Source organism: Cetorhinus maximus, chromosome 25, assembly GCF_964194155.1.
Source record: "Cetorhinus maximus chromosome 25, sCetMax3.hap1.1, whole genome shotgun sequence".
NCBI classification, from domain to species: Eukaryota; Metazoa; Chordata; class Chondrichthyes; order Lamniformes; family Cetorhinidae; genus Cetorhinus; species Cetorhinus maximus.
The window spans coordinates 42,465,698-42,483,586 of NC_135903.1; the positions used below are offsets into that span (position 1 = coordinate 42,465,698).

Here is a 17,889-nt window from a genome sequence, read left to right on the forward strand (position 1 = left end):
AGCAGTGGTGTTCTGTTGGCATGGCTGAGTTTCTGAGAGAAAGAGTGCATGGAAGGACGCTTGAATGCATGTGGCGATCCAGGGGAGAGAAACATCGGAAGGAGAGTTCGAAACCCTGGAGATGGGCCCTTGTGGAAGGTGTCCAAGAAAAAAGGGTTGTTTGGGGGATGATTCCAAAGCGAATTCTTCGAGAGTGGAGATTGGAAACCCTCTTGTGAAAGTCGGAGTTCAGTGAGGCCGGTTGGCTCATTGTGTGACAAGCGACTGGGGGGAGTTGGTGAGAGATCCATAGTTTGGGGTGACATCTGTCACTTGGTTTCAGAGTGTGGTGTGTCTGACCACAGGTCGCCTATTGGTTTACATGGACTGTGTACTTACTGTGAACATGAGAGCATAAGATAGCTTTTGTAACTTGTGTTATCCTTACGAATCTGTATATATCTGTAAAGGTATAGTTGTGGATGAAAGAGTATTGTAATATAGTTAATCTTTTCTTGTTTAATAAATGTTTTATTCCTTTGTTAAAAGTTAATCAACTGACTCCTGTGACTCTGTTCAGTAGCCGCCCATATGCTTCTAAACAAAATATAAAAGTTAGGATCTATCAAGCCAGGTTCCGCCCTGGGATCTGGCTTATCCAGTAGTAACATCAGCTGGGATCATAACAGATGTGAATGTATCTAGAAAAATCAACATTTATTACCTATCCCTAATTGCCCTTGTGAAGGTGGGGGTGAGCTTCCCTCTTGAACCACTGCAGTCCATGTGGTGTAAGTACACCCACAGTGCTGTTAGGGAGGGAATTCCAGGACTTTGACCCAGAGACAGTGAAGGAATGGCGATATATTTCCAAGTCAGGATGGTGAGTGGATTGAAGGGGAACTTTTGCAGGTGGTGGTCTTCCCACCTATCTACTGCCCTTGTCCTTCTATGTGTTAGAGGTTGCAGGTTGAAAGGTGCTGTGAAGGTAGCCTTGGTGAGTTGCTACAGCTGCACTCAATCAGGCAAGTGGAGAGTATTCCATCGCACTCCTAACTTGTGCCTTGAAGATGGTGGACAGGCTTTGGGGAATCAGGTGTTGAGTTGTTCACAACAGAATTCCTAGCCTCTGATGTGCTCTTGTAGTCACAGTATTTCTATGGCTGGTCCAGTTCAGTTTCTGGTCAATGGTAACCCCTGAATGTTGATAGTGGGGGATTCAGTGATGGTAATGTCATTGAATGTAATGGGGAAGTGGTTTGATACCCTCTTGTTGAAGATGGTCATTGCCTGACACTTGTGTGGTGCGAATGTTACTTGCAGCTTATCATCCCAAACATGGATATTGTCCAGGTCTTGCTGTATTTGGACATGGACTGCTTCAGTATCTGAAGAGTTGTGAATGGTGCTGAACATTGTGCAATCATCAGCGAACGTCCCCACTTCTGACCTTATGATGGAAGGAAGGTCATTGATGAAGCAGCTGAGGATGGTTGAGCCTAGGACACTACCCTGAGGTAGTGATGCAGTGATGTCCTGGAACTAAGATGATTGGCAGCTCTTCATCTTCACAAGCACTGTGTGGTGGTCACTCCTACCAGTACTGTCACAGACAGATGCATCTGCGATAGGTAGATTTGTGAAGGAGGTTTCTCACTCTTGGAGATATGCCTTCAGGACGCGCCCAGCTTGGTCAATAATGATGTTACTGAGCCACTCTTTGTGATGGACATTGAAGTCCCTCACCCAGAGTACATTCTGCACCCTTGCCATCCTCAGTACCCTTTCTATGGAAGGGTACTGATTCATCAGCTGAGGGTGGGAATGGGGGTGGGGGCAGGGTGTGGGTGGATAGTTGGTGGTAATCAGCAGGAGGCTTCCTTGCCCATGTTTGACCTGATGTCATGAGACTTCAAGGAGTCTGGAGTCGATGTTGAGCACTCCCAGGGCCACTGCCTCCTGACACTATACAACTGTGCCACCATCTCTGGTGGGTCTGTCCTAGTGATGGGACAGGACATACCCAGGGATGGTGATGGAATCTGGGATTTTGGCTTGCTACCCTTCCCCCTCCTCTCGCTAAACTAACCCCTGACTTAGATTCTGCTCAGTATCTCTCCTCTTGCCAGCTAATCCGTGTCTCCACTCACTGCCTCCTTACTCTGTTCACTACCTCCTTTCTTGCTAACTAATGCCCTCTCTCTGCTTGCTAAAGCCAACTTTTGCTCACTCCCCTCCTTTCTGAGTTCGGCAGTGACTGATAATGGAATCCCTGTGCCATCAGTAAACCCACTCAAAAGAACCAACTGGATTCGCTGTCTTTAATAGTCTCTCCCCTGAACCCTGACTGGCCAGTGTGTCTCTGTACACACCAGCGTTATATATATCCACCAAGCTGTGCAGAGAGTGGGCTGCCACTCCATAAAATACCCTGCTCACTTTGATTAGACAGGAGATTGAGAATCTCCAGCTTCAGTGAAAAAGGATTTTTGACTCTAATCTTCCACAATTGGTAGCACATTCTGTCTGAAGCCAGAAGGTTAATTAAGAACCTTCCTGAGCATCAGCAATCTGCTCCAGCTGTCAGCTTCAATCACCAACTATTTATCCAACACTATCCTGAGACAGTTTGTGTTCAGTTCAATCGTCACTCCCTGTCTGGAACGGAATCTGTGAATAACAGAGACCCTCGCTTCACTGGCAATCTCAATAAGCCTCTTTCCACTGGCAGTCTCAATGACCCTCTCTCTGCTGGCAGTTTCAAGCCCCCCTCTTCACTGGCAGTCTGAATGACCTTTGCTCCACTGGCAGCCTCAGTGACACTCCACTGGCAGTCTCAGTGAGCCTCTCTCCACTGGCATTCCAATGACCCACTCTCCACTGGCAGTATCAGTGACCCTCTCTCCACTGGCAGTCTCAGTGACCCTCTCTCCACTGGAAGTCTCAGTGACCCTCTCTCCACTGGCAGTCTCAGCGATACTCATTCCACTGGCAGTCTCAGTGACACTCACTCCACTGTCAGCCTCAGTGAGCCTTACTCCACTGGCAGTCTCAGATACATTCATTCCACTGGGAGTCTCTGTGACTCTCTCTCCACTGGAAGTCTCAGTGACACTCTCTCCACTGGAAGTCTCAGTGACCCTCTCTCCACTGGCAGTCTCAGTGCCACTCACTCCACTGGCAGTCTCAGTGACACTAATTCCACTAACAGTCTCAGTGAGCCTCACTCCACTGGCAGTCTGAGTGACACTCACTCCACTGGCAGTCTCAGTGGCACTCACTCCACTGGCAGTCTCAGTGACACTCACTCCACTGGCAGTCTCAGTGACACTCACTCCACTGGCAGTCTCAGTGAGCCTCACTCCACTGGCAGTCTCAGTGATACTCACTCCACTGGCAGTTTCAGTGAGCCTCACACCACTGGCAGTCTCAGTGGCACTCACTCCACTGGCAGTCTCAGTGAGCCCCACACCACTGGCAGTCTCAGTGGCACTCACTCCACTGGCAGTCTCAGTGAGCCCCACTCCACTGGCAGTCTCAGTGAGCCCCACTCCACTGGCAGTCTCAGTGAGCCTCACTCCACTGGCAGTCTCACTGACATTCACTCCACTGTGACACTCATTCCACTGGCAGTCTCAGTGGCACTCACTCCACTGGCAGTCTCAGTGACACTCACTCCACTGGCAGTCTCAGTGGCACTCACTCCACTGGCAGTCTCAGTGACACTCACTCCACTGGCAGTCTCAGTGAGCCCCACTCCACTGGCAGTCTCAGTGAGCCTCACTCCACTGGCAGTCTCACTGACATTCACTCCACTGTGACACTCATTCCACTGGCAGTCTCAGTGGCACTCACTCCACTGGCAGTCTCAGTGACACTCACTCCACTGGCAGTCTCAGTGGCACTCACTCCACTGGCAGTCTCAGTGACACTCACTCCACTGGCAGTCTCAGTGAGCCTCACTCCCCTGGCAGTCTCAGTGAGCCTCACTCCACTGGCAGTCTCAGTGATACTCACTCCACTGGCAGTCTGAGTGACACTCAATCCACTGGCAGTCTCAGTGATCCCCCCCTTGGGGGATACCAGAGGTAATGATGGAGGAGCAGGAAGAGAAGCCATTCCAAGTGTTACTCTGGCTACATTTAGCTAGATAAGAATGGAACAGAATGGATAGCAACCCAACTGGACAACAGTGGAGAAGTGTTGGAAGAGGATGGCGTGGTCAACCGTGTCAAAGGCTGCAGACAGGTCGAGAAGGATCAGGAGGGAAAGTTTATCTTTGTCACAGTCACATAGAATGTCATTTGTGACTAATTAAAGCCATTTTGGTACTGTGGCAGGCCCGAAACCAGATTGGAAGGATTCAAATACATATTCTGGGAAAGATGGGAAGGTGACAACACATTCAAGGACCTTGGAGAGGAAAAGGAGGTTGAAGATAGGATGGTGGTTTGGAAGGATGGAGTGGTCAAGAAGGTGAAAATGGTAAATTTGAAGTGGACATGGACAGCACCGGTGGAGAGAGAACTGTTGCCAAGATCAGCAGCATGGGGGCCAGGAGGAGATGTAGGGTGGTCACAGTGGTCATTGACGGGAATGGGGTCCGGGGAGTAGGAGACGTGTGTCATGGACAGTATGAGCTTGAAGAGGCTAGGAGAGGATATAGGAGAGAAACTAGAAAAATATGTGAGTTCAGGGCTTGAGCTGGGGGTGGGGTGGGGTGGAACTCTTGGAGGCATTGGGTGAATGGGACTTGGTGCAAGTGAGGACAAAGACAGCAGAGTTTTGGATGACCTTAAGCTTCTGGAGGGTAGAAAGTGGAAGGCCGCCCAGGGGTCTGTCTGGGGTAATGTGTGGAATAATTGCTACATTTGGAGAAGCTTGAGGAGTGCAATGATTTTCTGTTCCATGAGCAAATGATATCTGTTGAAGACCAAATCTCCTGTTAACTTTTTGCTGGTTGTCCACCCATGCCCTATGCCCTGTGCCCTGTGCCCTGTGCCCTGTGCCCCGAGCCTCTGCCCCACAGGCAGTTCAATACTCACAGCATTCATGTCAATCCCATTGGTGTATGACCAGGCATGTTGGAAATATTCCTCCAGCCTCTGTCGCAGGGGATTGGGAATCTGATGGAAGCGGATGAATTCTTTCACTCGGAGCATCTGTGTGTGGTAGCGGGCAGTGCCGGAGTATAGTCGCTGAATGATCGCGGAGACATTTCCGAAAATACTGGCATACATCAGAGCTGAGGGGATAGGTCAAAGGTCAATCCAAATATAAGCAAGCATCTCACTGAATCTGCTCTGTGACTGACCATTATCCAACATGGTGAGGACATCATCACTGAATGGCTGGAAACCCTGGTCTTGGGCAGGGGATGGACAAGGTAGGGTCAGGATAGAGGGAGGCAGTAGAATGAGGTGGGGTAGGGACGGTGCAGGGGTTGCATTAAAGGTGGGACAGGATGGAGTGAGGCCGGTGGTTAATGGCTGGGTAAGGATAGAGAATCATGGGACAGGACAAAGGGTGGGATAGATGTAGGAAACAGTGGGAGTACAATAGAAGTACAGCAAGATAGCAGGGACAAAGGGTGGGTAGGGTGGCGGTGGGGTACCGGTGGGTAGGATGGCGGTGGGGTACGGGCGGGCGGGACGGGGGTGGGGTATGGGCGGGTAGGGTGGGGGTGGGGTACCGGTGGGTAGGATGGCGGTGGGGTACGGGCGGGCGGGACGGGGGTGGGGTACGGGCGGGCGGGACGGGGGTGGGGTACGGGCGGGTAAGGCGGGGGTGGGGTACGGGCGGGCGGGACGGGGGTGGGGTACGGGCGGGTAGGGTGGGGGTGGGGTACGGGCGGGTAAGGTGGGGGTGGGGTACGGGCGGGCGGGACGGGGGTGGGGTACGGGCGGGCGGGACGGGGCTGGGGTACGGGCGGGCGGGACGGGGGTGGGGTACGGGCGGGTAAGGTGGGGGTGGGGTACGGGCGGGCGGGACGGGGGTGGGGTACGGGCGGGCGGGACGGGGCTGGGGTACGGGCGGGTAGGGTGGGGGTGGGGTACGGGCGGGCGGGACGGGGGTGGGGTACGGGTGGGCGGGACGGGGGTGGGGTACGGGCGGGCGGGACGGGGTGGGGTACGGGCGGGCGGGACGGGGGTGGGGTACGGGCGGGCGGGACGGGGGTGGGGTACGGGCGGGCGGGACGGGGGTGGGGTACGGGCGGGCGGGGTGGGGGTGGGGTACGGGCGGGCGGGACGGGGGTGGGGTACGGGCGGGCGGGACGGGGGTGGGGTACGGGCGGGTGGGGTGGGGGTGGGGTACAGGCGGGTAGGGTGGGGGTGGGGTACGGGTGCTCCCACGTTTCTCATTATTATTCATCTGCTGTACCTTCTGATTTCGGGCAGGGTCATTGAGCAGAATTCAGTCCTTTTGGAGCAGATTAAACACGTGCATTCGTTTTACTGAAAACTGGGTCATTCCAAATGTAACACGGGGCTCACAGCAGCGCCATTATTCATGTTGTACGGCCTCCAATGACATATATTATTTTACTGCTGGTGGCTATACGGCGTTAAAGACTGTGATACAATCAACGGAATCTTTGCCCTAAATAAAGGTTAAATCAGTAAATGATCTAATTACTATTCAGCAATTGATGTGGTAATGTCCATGAAGAAGACTTATCCAATGTCCCCAGGAGGACAGGCATTGTAAACACTATCCATTATAGAGGAAGAATAAAGTATTATTTGTACATCAATTTTGTTTAATAATATGCAAGTGGGGGGGCATTAATTGGGGATTCACTTGAGACATTGAAACTGGGGGCTAAATTATACGAGGGGCCAGATTCCCCGCCACTCCCCCTAGCCCAGCTAAAACGGGGACAGTGTAGAGGGAGCTTTACTCTGTATCTAACCCCGTGCTGTACCTGTCCTGGGAGTGTTTGATGGGGACAGTGTAGAGGGAGCTTTACCCTGTATCTAACCCTGTGCTGTACCTGTCCTGGGAGTGTTTGATGGGGACAGTGTAGAGGGAGATTTACTCTGTATCTAACCCTGTGCTGTACCTGTCCTGGGAGTGTTTGAGGGGGACAGTGTAGAAAATGATTACCTCCACTTCAGGCACCAAAGGAAAGGCAAACACTTACAGCCAATCAACATGACACAGATGGAGAAGATCTTCTCGGAATTGGTGTTGGGAGAAACATTCCCAAATCCAACACTGGTCAGGCTGCTGAAGGTGAAGTAGAGAGCGGTCACATACTTGTCCTTAATGGAGGGCCCGGATAAGGCGTCACTGTCATTGTATCGCTTCCCAATTTGGTCTCCCAGATTGTCCAGCCAGCCTATCTTGTGAACCATGTAGAGTCTCTCCACATTGCCAATGGCGTACCAGATACATGCCAGCCAGTGGGCAATCAGGGCAAAGGTGCACATGAGCAGGAACAGCACTGCAGCCCCATACTCCGAGTAGCGGTCCAGTTTACGGGCAACCCGGACCAGCCGTAGGAGACGAGCTGTCTTCAGGAGCCCGATTAGAGTCGTCGTCTGGAATACAAGTGTCACATTACATCAGTGTCACAGCTGATAAATACCTGTCAGTTACACACAGAATAATGGAAAGAGAGGAAGAGAGAGTGAGACACAGAGTGACAATGTAAGTTGCATGTACTAGTTACACAGACAATAACAAGTGATGACGGCAGTCAGTAGAGTGCATACCTCTGCCACGCTGTGTTAACTCAACGTTATCACAATTACACAACTCCTCCTTTATTCTTTTCCCTGCCTGGCTGATGCTCTGTAAATACAAAGCTGAAAAAAGAAATCTCTTTATTAAGAGATCCCATCTCACTGAGGAGGCTTCAAGCCAATCCATATCCAACAACCTGCTCTGAAAACTCTGCCCAAATTTTCTCAGCTCTGACAAATTTGCACCACAGCAGCTGAGACAATCCACAACATTCTGAAAATGTCAGACTGTCCTATTAACTGAAAAAATCGATCCTTTAAAAATCCCCACGGTCTGGACTCAGATCTGCATCTTTGTCAAAAACTAATTAGTTCTTCCTTGGATGATTCCCTATCTGTACAAAGTTTCGTTGAAATCCGTTCATTAGCTCTTGAGTTAGACTGGCTGGGATTTTGTTGGGCCGACAGGGTCTCTCCCACAGGGGCTAAACAAGCAGGGAACCCCCGTTAGTGCTGTGGAGAAGGCCTGAGGTAATTAATTGGCCTTTGAGCACCGAAGTAATCACTGTCGGGTCTTCCCACAATTGAGGTCCCTGGTGAAGGAAGTCCTGCCCATCAGGACGTGTTGGCCAAGGAGAGGTCAGTAGCTCCTCATGCTGCCAGCACAAGTGGGAGTGGTGGCAACTGACAGCAATGCACCCACCTGTAGCCCATGATGATCGTGGGACCCCAGACCAAAGGTGAGTGATGATGGGATGGGGTAATGGGGCAGGGGTTGTATTAACATCGTGACCAGACACAAGATTAAACACAAGATTACAGTTATGCTGTTAAATTTAATCTTACAACAGTCCCAAAAAAATTTCTACTTAACTAGTCTCCCAAATAAACACCCTTACCCAGGCAGCAGTCCAAATAGATTCTTAAACTATAAAACATCCATAATATTACCACAAGGCATCCACTATTGCTATAAGAGAGCTATTTCACAGCTTCTTCTCTCCCTCTCACTTGACAATGGAACCCTAAGGCTTTTAACAAAACCTTGCTTTCTGTAATAAGCAAACGCTTCTCCGGAGTGGCTAGAGGTTATTTTTTCACAAGTCTGTCTTTGCACAGCCCATCTTTCAAGATCTCACATGGGCCACTCGCCATACAGCCTTCAATCTTTCCTTAAATATATTTTTCCTCTTTTACCTTTAAATCCATTGTTTTAAACTTTCTTTGAAACTCAAACTCTTCCAAATATAAGATCTTTCATGTTTCCATCTTGTCTTTGCTTTTGGGTCAATAAAACATGATGTCCCCACTGTTTGGTTACCTATGAACACCTGCAAGATGCAAACATTTTCCTTGTCACCTTCTAATTTCCCTCTGAAATTCAATCTCTCAACTTATCTACAAGTGCAAATGTTAGCTCGTCCATAGCTCGTCCATTTCCATTTCAAAATGCCTGCTTTTACCCCTCAGCCCTTTCATGATTTAAACCTTGCAGTCTGACTGTCTTCAGTTTAACTAAATTAGTTACACACACAACACACACACAGTCCCCACAAGCTAGCTTTAGTATCCCACAGTAATATTACAAAAAAAATGATATTTCCTTTACAGGAATAACAGTGGGGATTGCTGGGGGGGATGGGGGAGTGCAGAGGGGGTAACAGCATTTTCTGTTTTTGTTTCAGATTTCCTGCATCCGCAGCATTTTGCTTTTATATTATGGTAAGTAATAGTGCTGGGCAAACAGCAATGAGGGGGGAATAGCAATAAGGCGGGGGGGGTGGTGTGGGGTGAGAGAGAGGGATGACATTGATTGGAAGAGGAATGGGCCAAAGCTGTGCGTAGTTCTCGAGCTGGGGAAGCAGTGCATCATCCTTACATTTGGGGAGATGGTGGCGTAGTGGTAATGCCACTGGGTTACCAATCCCAGAAGCCTAGACTAATGCTCTGGGGACATGGGTTCACATTCCACTGTGGCAGCTGGAATTTAAATTCTATTAATATATCTGGAATTATAAAGCTAGTCTCAGTGACCATGAAATCATTGTTGATTATTGTAAAAACCCATCTGGTTCACTCATGTCTTTTAGGGAAGGAAATCCGCCATCCTTAGCAGGTCTGGCCTACATGCAACCCCAGACCCACAGCAATGTTTTTATTCATGTATGGGACGTGGGCATCACTGGCTAGACCAGCATTTACTTACGTCCCATCGCTAACTGCCCTTGACAACATGGTGGTGAGCTGCCTTCTTGAACCACTGCAGTCCATGTGGTGTAGGTACACCCACAGTGCTGTTAGGAAGGGAGTTCCAGGATTTTGACCCAGCGACAGTGAAGGAACAGCGATATATTTCCAAGTCAGGATGGTGAGTGGCTTGGAGGGGAACATCCAGGTGGTGGTGTTCCCATCTATCTGATGCCCTTGTCCTTCTAGATGGTAGTGGTCGTGGTTTGGAAGATGACCTCTTCAATCACTTTACTGATGATGGAGAGTAGACTGATGGGGCCTTAATTGGCCCAGTTGGATTTGTCCTGCTTTTTGTGTACAGGACATACCTGGGCAATTTTCCACATTGCCGGGTAGATGCCAATGTTGTAGCTGTAATGGAACAGCTTGGCTAGGGGCGCAGCAAGTTATAAAGCACAAGTATTCAGAACTATTGCCAGAATATTGACAGGGCCCATAGTCTTTGCAGTATCCAGTGCCTTCAGCCATTTATTGATATCATCGTGGAGTGAATTGAATTGTCTGAAGATTGGCATCTGTGATGCTGGGGACCTCTGGAGGAGGTGAAGATGGATCATCCACTCAGCACTCCTGGTTGAAGATTGTTGCAAATGCTTCAGCCTTAACTGTTGCACTGAGTGCTGGGCTCCTCCATCATTGAGGATGGGGATATTTGTGGAGCTTCCCCCTCCAGTGAGTTGTTTAATTGTCCACCACCATTCACGATTGGATGTGGCAGGACTGCAGAGCTTAGATCTGATCCATTGGTTGTGGAATCGCTTAGCTTTGTCTATCACTTGCTGCTTATGCTGATTGACACGCAAGCAGTCCTGTGTTATAGCTTCACCAGGTTGAGACCTCATTTTTAGGTATGCCTGGTGATGTTCCTGGCATGCACTCCTGCACTCTTCATTGAACCAGGGTTAATTCCCTGGCTTGATGGTAATGGTAGAATGGGGAACATGCCGGGCCATGAGGTTACAGATTGTGGTTGAGTGCAATTCTGCTGCTGCTGATGGCCCACAGCACCTCATGGTTGCCCAGTCTTGAGTTGCTAGATTTGTTCAAAATCTATCTCATTTAGCAGGGTGGTAGTGCCACACAACACGATGGAGGGTATCCTCAATGTGAAGATGGGACTTCATCTCCATAAGGACTGACGAAATGACAACAGCAAACTTAGACCTGTCTACCCTGCAAAGCCCTCCTTACTCACATCTGGAGGCTGATGCCAAAATCGGGAGAGGTGTCTCACAGGCTAGTCAAGCAGCAGCCTGACATTGTCATACTCACAGAATCATACCTTACAGATAATGTCCCAGACACCAACATCACCATCCCTGGGTATGTCCTGTGCCACCGGCAGGACAGACCCAGCAGAGGTGGCGGCACAGTGGCATATAGTCAGGAGGAAGTTACCCTCGGATTCCTCAACATTGACTCCGTAGCTCATGTAGTCTCATGACATCATGTCAAATATGGGCAAGGAAACCTCCTGCTGATTACCACCAGTGCCCCTCACCCCCACCTCCTCAGCTGATGAATCAGTGCTCCTCCATCTTGAACACCAACTGGAAGAAACACTGAGGGTGGCAGAATGAACTCTGGGTGGAGACTTCAGTGTCCATCACTAAGAGTGGCTCGGTAGCACCACTACTGACTGAGCTGGCAAAGTCCTAAAAGACATAGCTGTTAGACTGGGTCTGCAGCAGGTGGTGAGGGAACCAACATGAGGGAAAAACCTACTTGACCTTGTCCTTACCAATCTACCTGTCGCAGATGCATCTGTCCATGACAGTATCGGTAGGAGTGACCACCCCACAGTAATTGTGGAAACAAAGTCCTGGTTTCACACTGAGGATACCCTTCATCGTGTTGTGTGGTACTACCGCTGTGCTAAATGGGATAGATTTCGAACAGATCTAGCAACTCAAAACTGGGCATCCATGAGGCGCTGTGGGCCATGAGCAGCAGCAGAATTGTACTCAAACACAATCTGTAACCTCATGGCCCGGCATATCCTCCACTCTACCATTACCATCAAGCCAGGGGATCAACCCTGGTTCAATGAAGAGTGCAGGAAGGCATGCCAGGAACAGCACCAGGCAAACCTAAAAATGAAATGTCAACCTGATGAAGCTATAATTTGGGACTACTTGCATTCCAAACAGCGGAAGCAGCGTGCGATTGACAGAGCTAAATGTTCCCACAACCAACGGATAGATTTAAGCTCTGCAGTCCTGCCACATCCCATCATAAATGGTGGTGGACAATTAAACAATTCACAGGAGGAGGAGGAGGCTTCACAAAAATGCCATCCTCAATGATGGGGGAACCCTGAACATCAGTGCAACAGACAAGGTTGAAGCATTTACAACCAGCTTCAGCCAGAGGTGTCAGGTAAATGATCCATCTCGGCCTCCTCCTGAGGTCCCCAGCATCATAGATGCCAGTCTTCAGCCAATTCAATTCATTCCACATGATATCAAGAAACAGCTGAAGGCACTGGATACTGCAAAGGCCAAAGGCCCTGATAACATTCTGGCCATATTACTGAAGACTTGTGCTCCAGAATTAGCTGCGCCCTAGCCAAGCTGATCCAGTTCCAGTACAGCTACAACACTGGCATCTACCTGGCAATGTGGAAATTTGCCCAGGTATGTCCTGCATACAAAAAGCAGGACAAATCCAAACCGGTCAATTTCCACCCCATCAGCCTACTCTCAATTAGCAGCAAAATCATGGAAGGTGCCATCGACAGTGTTATCAAGCAGCACTTGCTTAACAATAACATGCTCAGTTCGGGTTCTGCCAGGGCCACTCAGCTCCTGATCTCATTACAGCCTTGGTTCAAACATGGACAAAAGAGCTGAACTCCCGAGGTGAGGTGAGAGTGACTGCCCTTGACATCAAGGCTGCATTTGGCCGAGTGTGGAAATCAAGGAGCTCGAGCAAAACTGGAGTCAATGGGAATCAGGGGAAAACTCTCCACTGGTTGGAGTCATACCTAGCGCAAAGGAAGATGGTTCTGGTTGATGGAGGTCAATCATCTCAGTTCCAGAACATCACTGCAGGAGTTCCTCAGGGTAGTGTCCTCATCCCAACCATCTTCAGCAGCTTCAACAATGACCTTCCTTCCATTATAAGGTCAGAAGAGGGGATGTTCTCTGATGATTGCACAATGTTCAGCACCATTTGTGACTCCTCAGATACTGAAGCAGCCCATGTCCAAATGCAGCAAAACCTGGACAATATCTAGGCTTGGGCTGATAAGTGGCAAGTAACATTCGCACCACACAAGTGTCAGGCAATGACCATCTCCAATAAGAGAATCTAACCATCTCCCCTTGACATTCAATGGCATTACCATCACTGAATCCCCCACTATCAACAACCTGGGGGGGTTACCATTGACCAGAAACTGAACTAGAACAGCCATATAAATACCGTGGTTATAAGAGCAGGTCAGAAGCTGGGAACTCTGCAGTGAGTAATTCACCTCCTGACTTCCCAAAGCCTGTCCACCATCTACAAGGCACAAGTCAGAATTGTGATGAATACTCTCCACTTGTTTGATTGAGTACAGCTTCAACAACACTCAAGAAGCTCAACACAATCCAGGACAAAGTAGCTCGATTGATTGGCACCCCATCCACAAATATTCACTCCCTCCACCACTGACACACAGTGACAACTGCAGAATAAGATGCACTGCAGAACCTCACCAGCACCTTCCAAATGTGTGACATCTACCACCTAGAAGAACAAGGGCAGCAGACACATGGGAGCATCATCACCTGGAAGTTCCCCTCCAAGCCACTCACCATTCTGGCTTGGAAATGTATTGCTGTTCTATCACTGTCGCTTGGTCAAAACCCTGGAGCTCTCTCCCTAAAAGCACTGTGGGTACATGTACTGTAGCGGTTCAAGGAAGCAGCTCAACACCTCCTTCTCAAGGGCAATTAGGTATTGGGAATAAATGCTGGCCTAGCCAGTCGTGCCCACATCCCGTGAATGAATAAATTAAACAAAATCTGGAGGCAAAGGATCTTACCTTGAACTGTGGGGAATAAGGAATGCAGTTTAAGAGTGAAAGACGAGTCCCAGCTTAAGTGTGCTTTGAGTGTTCGATGGAGCTGCAGTGTTTCTCACTGAGTCATTTATGACACAGAAGGAAGCCTTTGGCCCATCAAGTCTAGACCAACTTTCCGTGGAGCAATCCCGTCAGATCCATTGCCTCGAGGAACTCAGAGACAGCTAATTAGGAGGTCACCTCCAAGAAATTAGCTTCCCTGGTCTCTCCCAGCAAGTGCAGGCTTGGTTCCCCCCATCTGGGTTCCAAAGCTGGTGGCTAAAACCCCCCTTAATGTGCAACATTTCTGGGGAATTGAAGCCTGACATCCCTCGGAATGGACCACTGATTTTGCCCTTTCAAGATGTCCATTTTTCATTCCAGCCGTTTATACCCGTCTCTTTATTTCCTCAAGTACAAGTGAGGGAAAGTCGTGTTCTCTGTCTCCATCAAGTGGAAAACTGTCTCATTATTTACTTTCACATGTCGAGTTGTCACTTTTTGTGAAGTGCTGGGTTTTTAGGTTACATTAATGTGGAGACCAAAGTTTGAACTGGTCTGAGGAAAAAAATACTCAAGTAAAAATCAGTTTGATCAGATATAAAGGGTGAATTTCCAAGATTCAGTTGGACATTCAAGTGAGTGGGATATTAGACTGGGTGAGTTGGAGGAAGGTTTGTAATGGGAGTTCCCCAGGGACGAGTCTTGGGACCCTTGCTTTTCCTGATATATATTAATGACCTAGAGCTTGGTGTACACGGCATAATTTCAAAATTTTCAGATGACATGAAACTTGGAAGCATTGTGAACTGTGAGGAGGATAGTGTAGGACTTCAAAAGGACACAGACACATTGGTGGAATGAGCAGATAGGTGGCAGCTGAAGTTCAATGCGGAGAAATGTGAAATGATTCATTTTGGTATGAAGAATGCGGAGAAACAGTATAAAATAAAGGGTACAACTCTAATGGGGGTGCAGGAGCAGAGGGGCCTGGGTGTATATGTGCATAAATCATTAAAGGTGACAAGCAAGTTGAGAGCGCGGTTAATAAATCGTACAGTATCCTGGGCTTTAGTAATAGCGGCATAGAGTACAAGAACAAGGGGGTTGTGTTGAGCTTGTATATAAAACACTAGTTCAATCTCAGCTGGAGTATTGTGTCCAGTTCTGGGCACCGCACTTTAGGAAGGATGTGAAGACATCGGAGAGAGTGCAGAGAAGATTCATAAGAATCGTTCCAAGGGTGAGGAACTTCAGTTATATACATCGATTGGAGAAGCTGGGATTGTTTTCCTTAGAGAAGGCTGAGAGGAGATTTGATAGAGGTATTCAGAATCATGAGGGGTCTGGACACAGTAGATAGGGGGAAACTCTTCCCACTTGTGAAAGGATCAAGAACGAGAGGGCACAGATTTAAAGTGATTTGCAAAAGAAGCAAAAGTGACATGAGGAAAACCTTTTTCACGCAGTGAGTGGTTACGGTCTAGAATGCACTGCCTGAGAGTGTGGTGGAGGCAGGGTCAATGCCAATCGAGGCATTCATAAGGGAATTAGACTGTAATTTCAAAAGAAAAAATATGCAGAGTTCCGGGGAAAAGGTGGGAGAATGGCACGAGGTGAACTGCTCATTCAGAGAGCTGGTACAGGCATGATGGGCCGAATGGCCTCGTTCTGCCCTGTAACAATTCTGTGATCCTGCAATTCTGTGATATTAGACTGGGTGAGTTGGATATTTGACCAGGTGAGTTGGATGCCGGGCTTGGTGAGTTGGTTATTAGATTGGGTAATTTGAAATCGACAAGGGGTCCTGGGAGATGGTAATTAATTATTAATCCCCCCACACCCTATAAACAATATAACCCACCCACACTGACCCTCTCTCATATCTTGTAAACAACATAAACCATCTCGGTTAATAAAGCTTGAATAACTTCAGTGAGGAAATGCTCTTTTTATCTCTTGGGACAGATAAACCCTAAGAGCGAGCAGCACAATAGCTGGTGTGCTCAACGGGAGGAGGTCCACCAGCTGTTCACTAGATGTGTGCTATGAGATTTGCCAGTGAGTGTTCCAACTCCCTCTCCCTGTTGGTCTGTAGCAGAATGAAAGACATACCCTGGAGAGGTTTCACTTATGGGAGATGACTAGATAGGAAATGAATAATTCATCTTGCAGCACTGAGTCCTTTTATCCGAATTTTCCATCTAACAGCAGTCGTTGGCAGATTGTCGTGCTACTGCAGCAGCTCCTCTGAACACTCGTCCTCTGAGGCAGTAGGTGTTACACTGCTGCGGGAGTGCGTTTGTTCTGCTGGTGCCCCAACCTGCCCCCTTTACTCTATTGGGTAGAGGAAAAAGTGGGCGCTTCACTTTAATGGTGCTGTACGTGGGAGTTTGCCAGGCTGGCAGGGGTTGCTTCCCTGATGTCAAGGTGCAGGAAAACCGTATGGACAGGCACAGAGGCGAGTTATAGAAAGAACACTAACCATACTTATGATAACTGAAGCTACACATGAACCTTTGTTATTTAGTCACAGTGCCAGTGTGAGTGATTGGGAGCAAGGGCTGCCAACCTCCCTGGTGTGGCTGGGAATCTACTGGAATCAACATTAATCTCCAGGTGTCTATTGAAACAATCTGAAAGGTTTTTTGAAAGTATTCTTTCATCAGATGTGAGCACTGCTGGCTGGGCCAGAATTTATTGCCCATCCCTAATTGCCCTTGAGAAGGTGGTGGTGAGCTGCCTTCTTGAACCACTGCAGTCCGTGTGGTGTAGGTACACCCACAGTGCTGTTATGAAGGAGTTCCAGGATTTTGACCCAGCGACGGTGAAGGAAAAGCAATATAGTTGAAACCGGGATGGTGTGTGACTTGGAGGGGAGCTTGAAGGTGGTGGTGTTCCTAGGCATCTGCTGCCCTAGTCCTTCTAGGTGGTAGAGGTCTTGGATTTGGAAGATGATGTTGAAGAAGCCTGGGTGAGTTCTTGCTGTGCATCTTGTAGATGGTACACAGTGCTGCCACTGTGCGTCGATGGTGGAGGGAGTGACCGTTGAAGTTTGTGCATGGGGTGCCAATCAATCGAACTGCTTTGTCCTGGATGGTGTCTAGCTTCTTCATTGTTGGAGCATTTATCCAGGCAAGTGGAGAGTATTCCATCACACTCCTGACTTGTGCCTTGTAGATGGTGGACAGGCTTTGGGGAGGCAGGAGTTGAGTTACCCACCACAAAGTTCCCAGTCTCTGACCTGCTCTTGTAGCCACAGTATTTATATGGCTAGTCCAGTTCAGCTTCTGGTCAATGGTAACCCCCAGGATGTTGATAGTGGGGGGTTCATTGATGGTAATGCCTTTGAAAGTTAAGGGTGATGGTTAGATTCTCTTATTGGAGATGGTCATTGCCTGGCACTGTGTGGCACGAATGTTACTTGCCACTTGTCAGCCCAAACCTGGATATTGTCCAGGTCTTGCTGCATATGGACATAGACTGCTTCAGTATCTGAGGAGTCACGAATAGTGCTGCACATTATTCAATCATCAGCGAACATCCCCACTTCTGACCTTATGATGGAAGGAAGGTCATTGATGAAGCAGCTGAAGATGGTTGGGCCGAAGACACTACCCTGAGGAACTTCTGCAATGGTGTCCTGCAAATGAGATGATTGACCTCCAACAACCACAACCATCTTCCTTTGTGTTAGGTATGGACTCCAGCCAACGGAGAGTTTTCCCCCAATTTCCATTGACTCCAGTCTTGCCAGAGCTCCTTGATGCTACACTCAGACAAATGCTGCTTTGATGTCAAGGGCAGTCACTCTCACCTCACCTCGGGAGTTCAGCTCTTTTGTGGCTGTTTGGACCAAGGCTGTAATGAGGTCAGGAGCTGAGTGACCCTGGCGGAACCCGAACTGAGCATCAGTGAGCA

At 48.9% G+C, this 17,889-nt stretch overlaps 1 protein-coding gene across 1 annotated transcript in view; it reads right to left on the reverse strand.

The window, feature by feature from the left end:
- Positions 1-17,889, reverse strand: part of kcnh6a (potassium voltage-gated channel, subfamily H (eag-related), member 6a) — a 215,063-nt gene that overhangs the window by 29,094 nt on the left and 168,080 nt on the right. The window contains exons 7-8 of the mRNA XM_078529856.1: positions 7,124-7,523; positions 5,025-5,224 (exon numbers count right to left, since the gene is read on the reverse strand). Of these exons, the coding sequence (XP_078385982.1) occupies positions 5,025-5,224; positions 7,124-7,523 (600 nt within the window). The remainder of the gene's footprint in view (positions 1-5,024; positions 5,225-7,123; positions 7,524-17,889) is intronic.